The 8,672-nt window shown below is 40.4% G+C and overlaps 1 protein-coding gene across 1 annotated transcript in view; it reads left to right on the top strand.

The window, feature by feature from the left end:
- The window catches only part of LOC109952271 (olfactomedin-like), a 10,883-nt gene extending 2,671 nt beyond the window's left edge, over window positions 1-8,212 (top strand). Inside the window, exons 4-5 of the mRNA XM_020587259.1 lie at window positions 5,297-5,429; window positions 7,461-8,212. Coding sequence (XP_020442915.1) covers window positions 5,297-5,429; window positions 7,461-8,212 — 885 coding nt within the window. The remainder of the gene's footprint in view (window positions 1-5,296; window positions 5,430-7,460) is intronic.
- Window positions 8,213-8,672: the final 460 nt, after the last annotated feature.

The raw sequence follows: 8,672 nt of genomic DNA, 5'->3' as shown, positions 1-8,672 counted from the left end.
AGTCAGAGCTGGGGTCTAGAACAATCTGGCAGCGTCCTTGTGGGAGGACGCTGCCTAAATAGAGGTGAACACAGGTGCAGGATAATAAGGAGCAGGTGAAACTAATCTGAGTAAGGAAGAAAGTAAAAAGACCTAAGCTATGGTGAAACAAAACAGGAAGTAGAATCAAAATAAAAGCCTGACAGAAAACAGTGGAACCGAATCGTGACAGGTTGTATTAAAAAAACAGAACATCTGGCAGCTGGGGTGCCTAAAAACATGTAAAAACACTAGAATATTGTGGGTAAATATTGTCATTTAATGAAAGCCAAGAATGGTGACTTAAGCATTGAACCCCCACCCCCATTAGGAGCAGACGGAGATGGGGAAACAGTTTAAAGCCAGGTAAGCATATATCAGTTACCCACTCCCAGACCAGGCTGGGAGTGGGTAACTGATGAGATTGGTGACAAACACAGTTCATGCATGAGGCTCAGAAATGCGGGTCAATGGCAGAAACAGGTAGGTAACAGACAGGAAACCAAGAAGCAGAGGATGAGCTAGCAGACACGCTGGCTGGAGACTCTTTAGTGGAACTGATATGAACTGAGTGAATGCAGAGCTTTTTTTTACCGTGTATTGCCTGTTATTTAAAGGCACTAACTGTGCTATGTCACATTTTTGCTTGGTTTTTAGCATTTTGTTTTCATTAAACAACCCAAACATTCCTCATAGGGAAAAGCATTAGCTATGGAAGAACAGCAACTCAAAAAAAAGTATTGATTTGTATAATGATTCCCTGTGCTTTGTCACAAGCTTTTACTTTGGTACAGCATTTTGACACTGCTGCTCAGTCAATGCCCTGTTTCCCATATAGGTAATCAGCAAGCCAGCACATAAGCCAGCTTTCTCCATTTGATCAGTTGATGACAGTTCCCGTAGAGATTCCCCAGCCCCAGTCTGCTCATCCTCTTGCTTGTTCAAATCATTGTAGATTTATGGTATTTTTCAAATTGTTTATTAACAGGCCAATATGGAATCTGCAGATTTTTTTTTAAAGTTTTCTGTGATTAGTCAGGATGCATTAAATCAACTAAAATAATCTTGAGCAGAGTGAAAAAGATAATTTTTGTTTAGATGCTGTAAAGCATCCACACTATGCTCTCCTGTTCTTTTATTATTATTATTATTGTGTGGATGCTGTAAAGCATCTTCCACCCTTTTTTGGCACTTTATAAGTCCAGCATACTTTCAGCTATACAGGCCATTGAGGTCTTCATCTGTTCAACTCTTCAGGGACATCCCCTGCTTGTACTCAACTTTTTTATAACATTTATACTTTTTAATTGATTCAGCTTTATATTTTGCAATACAAGTCAATGGGAGCTCAAAGTGCTGAGTCAATGACACAGTCTTGGAGAGCCATCTGGTGGTTCATAAAATGCAGCGCAATTGGGACATGCCCATACATAACTCCTCTCTCTGTCTCTCTCCCCCTCTCTCGCACACATGTTCACACCTACTTGTTTTACCTCCTCTGTGGGGTCCAGTTGGACTATTTTCACATCTTAATAAGTTCAGCATTCTTTCAGCTAGAAAAGCCATTCAGGTATCAAAATGTTCAACTCTTCAAGGCCATTCCTACTTTATTGCATCTCATCCTTCAGATTATTCAACAAAGAACTTAAGCCATTTCTTCTCATCTTTCAGCTGTTTCAGCAATTGATTTTGGACATTTTCATGACAATCTTTCAGCTTATGAGCATTCACATGCATTTACAACAGGAAATGCATCTCTCTAGTTAGAATCAGAATCAGCTTTTGGACTTTGAAATTTGAGAATTTCATTTCAAGACGCTCATTTTCAGACAATCTCGTCAGGTAACAATATCTTTGTGAAACAGACATTAGCCTGGGTTGTTCACATAGGCCCTGTTCAGACCTGGCATTAACATGCGTCCTGGGAAATCTGAACACAAGTGGCCAGCTAAAAGAGTATGTGTTCACACATGGCATCGGACCTCCCCTGCGCTATATACAGATAAACATGTATATCATTTCTGCTAGCAAACACCAAATACATTTTTATTTTCAACTGCCAGGGGCAACAGCCAGAAATAGGTTGAAGAAGATTCACCAACAAAGCCTGATCGAGGCTTTGTTGAAGCTTCGACACAGTATTCAAAAAATGGTTCTTTACTTGAGGCTTCAATGACAGTGCTCGAGTAGGACATTCAGTGGTCAATGAAGTGCAACTGAGATGTATCACTTATTGGTTCATAGATTGTTTGTTTGGGATTTGATTCCCCATGCACATTCCTGTTCGACTACACAACATGGTTGTATGGTTTCAAGCTGACACAATAAAATATGAAATAAGCCTGGACTCATGTTGAAGACCATGTTTCTTATTTGGCACATTTGAGTGTAGCCTTATATGCTCTTCGCTTATATTTTGTGTTATGAAACATTTAAATGGTGGTGCTACATTCATGAGATGTGCTCTACAAATTCAGACAGGTGTCATTTTCACATGGGACTGGTGCAAATACAGATTATATTATGGACTTTGGCAAAGTTTGTTTTGGGGTTCATTGGTAAAGAGGTTCATGGGTATGTGGATAAAGAGGGTGTGCTTGAAGAATAGAGCAGTGGATGTGCTTGTGTAACTGTTTATGAGTTTTTATTGAGAAATAACAGTATGTCCACAGTTTTTGGACACAAGCAGTTTCTCCTTTTACGGACTATTTCCCCAGCCTTGGAAAAAACCACATGGCACAGATGAGGCTGGGGTACACAGGAAATGTGGCCAGCAATACATAAATTATCATGGTTGTGTACAGTTAATCTGTTTTGCAAAGTATTTTTTGCTATTTCCTACAGGTATTAACTTACAGTAGTTACTGTTTTTGTACCACATAGATTTTATCACATTTGCTAAAAATTTTTTCCTACTTTTAATATAGATCATCATACATGTACATTTCCCCCCATTTTTCTTTATGAAATTTTCTTTAATCAGCCGTTATTTGCCTGTGATCTGAAGGTGCTTACCAGTGTACAGCGGGTACAGAAAGTATTCAGACCCCCTTAAATTTTTCACTCTTTGTTATATTGCAGCCATATGCTAAAATCATTTAAGTTCATTTTTTCCTCATTAATGCACCCCATATTGACAGAAAAACACAGAATTTTTGACATTTTTGCAGATTTATTAAAAAAGAAAAACTGAAATATCACATGGTCATAAGTATTCAGACCCTTTGCTGTGACACTCATATATTTAACTTAGGTGCTGTCCATTCCTTCTGATCATCCCTGAGATGGTTCTACACCTTCATTTGATGCAACCCTGTTTCGAACCCGGGGCACAGCGGCAAGAGTGTTGCACCTTAACCATTAGCCTACCAGATGGTGCTGATATCATTATTAGTTTGAAAGTTATTCACTCGCTGGTTTTGGGGTAGAACAGGGACATCAGTGAATGGACCATGGGCAAAGCAGTGAAGAGACTGACAATGAAAAATACAGTGGAAATGCAAAGCAGGGCATTCCATGTCAACCTGTAAGGTTATGCTGGGTGATGGTTAAGGGAAGCACAAGGTGTACTGCTCATTAGGTTCTGACCGTGGAAAAGAAGCGCCCAATTTTTCAGTTTTTTATTTGTTAAAAAAGTTTGAAATATCCAATAAATTTCGTTCCACTTCATGATTGTGTCCCACTTGTTGTTGATTCTTCACAAAAAATTACAGTTTTATATCTTTATGTTTGAAGCCTGAAATGTGGCAAAAGGTCGCAAAGTTCAAGGGGGCCGAATACTTTCGCAAGGCACTGTACAGTGGGTACGGAAAGTATTCAGACCCCCTTAAATTTTTCACTCTTTGTTATATTGCAGCCATATGCTACAATCATTTAAGTTCATTTTTTTCCTCATTAATGTACACACAGCACCCCATATTGACAGAAAAACACAGAATTTTTGACATTTTTGCAGATTTATTAAAAAAGAAAAACTGAAATATCACATGGTCATAAGTATTCAGACCCTTTGCTGTGACACTCATATATTTAACTTAGGTGCTGTCCATTCCTTCTGATCATCCCTGAGATGGTTCTACACCTTCATTTGATGCAACCCTGTTTCGAACCCGGGGCACAGCGGCAAGAGTGTTGCACCTTAACCATTAGCCTACCAGATGGTGCTGATATCATTATTAGTTTGAAAGTTATTCACTCGCTGGTTTTGGGGTAGAACAGGGACATCAGTGAATGGACCATGGGCAAAGCAGTGAAGAGACTGACAATGAAAAATACAGTGGAAATGCAAAGCAGGGCATTCCATGTCAACCTGTAAGGTTATGCTGGGTGATGGTTAAGGGAAGCACAAGTTGTACTGCTCATTAGGTTCTGACCGTGGAAAAGAAGCTATAATGTGCAGTTGGAACACCGGTGTCTTTGCCCACAGACTCTGTTGTCATTTGGTAAAACAAATTTTCAAATTTGCATTACTTGAATAAACTAAGCACATATTCTCAATCTACATGGTTACTTTGTTGCCTGAAAGTGTCAAAGCTTTATAAAATGGCATAATGCCAGTCCTACAGATGAAAATGATAACACTTTTGAGCCTGGCTCCAAATGTCTGCCATCAGGTTCTTGTCCAGCTGTTGCTACACAGAATAGATCTTTCCCCAGCTCTGGGCCTTTGACTTGCTGGACTCCTTCAGTCCCTGTCTTGCACAACAGCATGTACTGAGCAACAGCACCCGGTTTCCATTGACAATGAATGTGCAGCTGTCACTAGTCCAGGAGATTGTCTCCATATGTGGTCAAAGTACTCAGTAGCATAGCCATGCACTTTGGACACGATGGGGCTGACGTGCATTCAGCAGCCATTCCAGCAGTCACGATGGTGATTTTTTTTTTTAAATTCTTGTATCCAAATTCTGATATGGATCAGCAACAAAATCTAATCAATTGTTCAGTGGGCCATACCCTACCTCTCCAAAAAAAAAAAAAAAAAAAATCATCAATCATTACTTTTTGAGTTTTGAGGTTAACAATCAAACAAACCAACAAATGCAGGCAAAAACTTAACCCTCTCCTTTGCGGAGGTAATAACTGCTACATTAATAATAAGTGCTACATTATTTTAGATCACAGTGTCGTTATCAGGCTAAAACAAAAAGGTCAGAAGGTCTAACTGAAATTTTGTCATCAAATATTATTATAGAATAAATATGACAATCTAGAACATAACTGAGTACATACTGTATGTATAGATGGTACTTATCTGTATAAAATGTGTTTGTGTTAGGTGGGTAAATTGCGTAGAGATGTAGACAAGATGAAAGCATCAGACACAATTAACATGAAGACTGTCAAAGAGAAACTGCGCTACCTGAAGAACAGTGCTGAGTCATGCAAGTCAATCCCCAAAGACTTTAGAGGTAAGTGCGTGTGTGTGCGAGAGAGAGAGAGAGAGAGATGACATTTCAGCACTATGAGGTTCCAGGTTAGATCAGGGTAAGGGGCTAGAGAATGTATTATGTCAACGAGTGTCTTAACTCTTAGAGACAGACGAGACATTGGTTCTCAGAACAGTGTCTTATTGTAAGAATCTTGCACACCTTGATGGTATCAACTCTAAGATTCAGTTTAGCAAGACTTACTCAATTAGCACATGTATATTATAAAATGAACAGATCTTTGGCGGGTAAGAAAAGGAAAGGTGATGGTGCTCATCAAGCAAACATGCCATTTGAAGCTTAAGTCAAGAAAACAGGAAGAAGCCTTTGATACAACTTTAAATCTATATATTATAATCATGTTTCTGTAGATATTTGTTATCAAAATATCTTTAAATGTGGTCAAATGTAAGAAAATACTTTTGTACCCTAACAATAAGAAAAAATGCTCCATCAGCATGGTTCTTCATCCCATCTGGACAAATGTCATGTTCTGCCACCGATTTCCTGCTGGAGACTTTTATTTTGAAAGGAACTTCCTGGTTTTCACAATTTCACTCTCCCCAGCTTCACTGATGTCAGTCAGTGTCGGATTCAGATCACCTGGATGATTCAAATCACCTCGTGCTTGTCTCCCCCTACATACAGTATACTGCCTTGTTTCTTGTCTTCAGCTGCCTGTTTATCATTCAGCACTGTACATTCCTGTCATCACTTATCACTGGACCTGCATTCTGACTGTTTAATCTTTGTCACCAAACCTGTTACCTGTCTGCCCGGATCCACAAGTGCCACTTTGGCTGCATGAAGTGTCATCCTGCCATTTTCTGTTGCCTGTTCTCTAGACCTGACCCCTGCCTACCTGCAATCTGATCTATACCCTGCCTGACCCTGACTCTCAGGCTGCCTAGCAGCTTGCCACTTGCCGAGCTGCAGTGTTTGTTCAGCCATCTGTTCAACGGACAGGTGTTTCTTGCTATATGTCTGAATGTCATGAGTAATAACTGCAATCATTGCACTTATGACTTCAGGAATGCTCTGAACTGTAAGTCAGAGAGAAGCCGAGAACAGTTTGAGGCAGAGAAGTGCAGACTTGAGACGCCGGTGATAGTGTTGTGCACATACTGTATTAGATCATCAAAATGTAGCACTTAGTTCCAGACTTCCAGCTCACCCTTTCTACACAGAGCACATCTCCCCTCTTTTTTGCTTCTGGTACTACTTCCCAAGGCGGTCCGGAGGTGGAACGAGAATGGGCCACCATTCTGGCTTTGCGCCTTAAACATAGAAAACAAGATGGAATAAAGGCGTACTGATCTCGCTTCCAAAAGGCAGCATGTAAGGGGCTAGTCTTACTTGCACACAACAGCCATCTTTCATGTTTGCAGCTCTGCCCCCATCTGTAATTCACTAATAAAACTCTTTTCCCCTTTCAATGCCTGTTGATTCTGCATTTGAGTCCATGTTTCTGGGGGGAATCCTGACAATGTGGTCATTCAGGCAAAATAATCTCTTTTCCCCCCTAAAATACAGATCAGAGAGGAGTTGCTAAACACGCTACAGGGAAGGCTCATTGTGAAAAAATAACTTCCACCTGTGTTTTGGTTAAAATACACTTAAAATTCTTCTTTCAAGATGATTGAAAATCAAAGACAAGGCACTGAAGCACAGTATTCTGTGGAAATTGTGCAAATATACTGTATATTATTAAACACATTTCCACCTAATCGGTTACTTTATTATTAATTACCAATGACATATTTTACACATATCTATTTAAGCTTTTGGTAACATTACAGTACGCATTTCAAGTATAGGGTTATATGGTCACTCATTGCTCATTTGTTCAACATTCACTCCCTGCTAACTATGGACATTTTTGTGTATCATATTTTAAAGTATTACCAAACTTCTCAAACCACAACTGTGCCCTTGGGCAGAAAGACCTTAAGACAGTAATACTCTAGACTGTATTGTAGATCACCTGATTTTCAAATGCTTTTCTGTTTCCAGGTCAGGAAGGGTACTGCCTCAAGGGCCTGATCCGCAACATCAGTGAACCTATCGTGACTAAGGTCAGCCCCTATGGTAAGACCTACATCTCTGGCTCATGGGGCAAACAAGCCCAGATGAACAGCGAGGGGCAGAAGTCCAGCTACTGGGTTCAAGGTCTGTTCAACAATCATGCCTGGGGGAACACTGTGCGTGTATACCAAACCTATGAAGACTTCATGGCCTCAGTCAACCACAAGGACTTTACCTTTGCTCCATCCTACACTGCTGCCAGTGCCATCGAGGGTCCCAGTGCTGTCCTCTATGGTGAAGCGCTCTACTATCACTGCTACCGCTCTCCAGATGTCTGCCGCTATGACCTCAACACCAACATTGTCAAACGGGTGACTCTTCCAGGCACTGAAGTCGGTTTCAACAACAAGTTCCAGTATTGTTATTATGACTGCCGTCCCTATAGTGATATCGACGTGGAGGCAGATGAAACAGGACTATGGGCCCTCTATACCACTGTTGGTAACCATGGTAATCTAGTGGTGAGTCGGCTAATTTGGGACAGTGAGGCTGAGATGCTCAATGTCTCACAGACTTGGGAGACAAGGCTATTTAAGAAGGCGGTTAGCAATGCTTTCATAGTGTGTGGTGTGCTGTATGCTACTCGATATGTAAATGAATACTATGAGGAGGTGTTCTATGCCTTTGACACAGCAACAGGCAGAGAGGACAACTCACTAGACCCCCACGGGAGAAGGTAGCCAGAGGAGTGGCTAGTCTGAGCTACAACCCCACCAACAAGCAGATCTATATGTTCAACGATGGGTATCTGCTGGCCTACCAGGCTCACTTCTGATCTGAAGCTGTTGTAATTGGGTAGCAATTGCTATTTCCATATTAGCTACAGAGCATATAAGAATACTGCTTCTGTCAATCAAGGTGTGAAGTCTAGAATGATTTATGGCTTTTTAATGATTTATGGCTAACTCCTGCTAACAGCAAAGTGCACTCTGGCTAACTGATGTCTCATGAAAACCATAGTTATTAGCTATTAGTTACCAAGTTAAAGTCTGACTTATAGCAGTTGACAGTTATTTTTCCTTTCCATATTTGTGACTAAATCCCAGAATAACTATCTTCCACCATCGCTAACAATCGACTATTTGGTCATTCATTCATCAAAGCATTCACAAATGTACTGTTTGAATCGTGTCTTTCCTG

Source organism: Monopterus albus, unplaced genomic scaffold (assembly GCF_001952655.1).
Source record: "Monopterus albus unplaced genomic scaffold, M_albus_1.0 scaffold447.1, whole genome shotgun sequence".
In the NCBI taxonomy this organism is placed as follows: domain Eukaryota; kingdom Metazoa; phylum Chordata; class Actinopteri; order Synbranchiformes; family Synbranchidae; genus Monopterus; species Monopterus albus.
The sequence above is the reverse complement of the archived record's forward strand: the minus strand, read 5'-3'. Positions and strand labels throughout refer to the sequence as shown.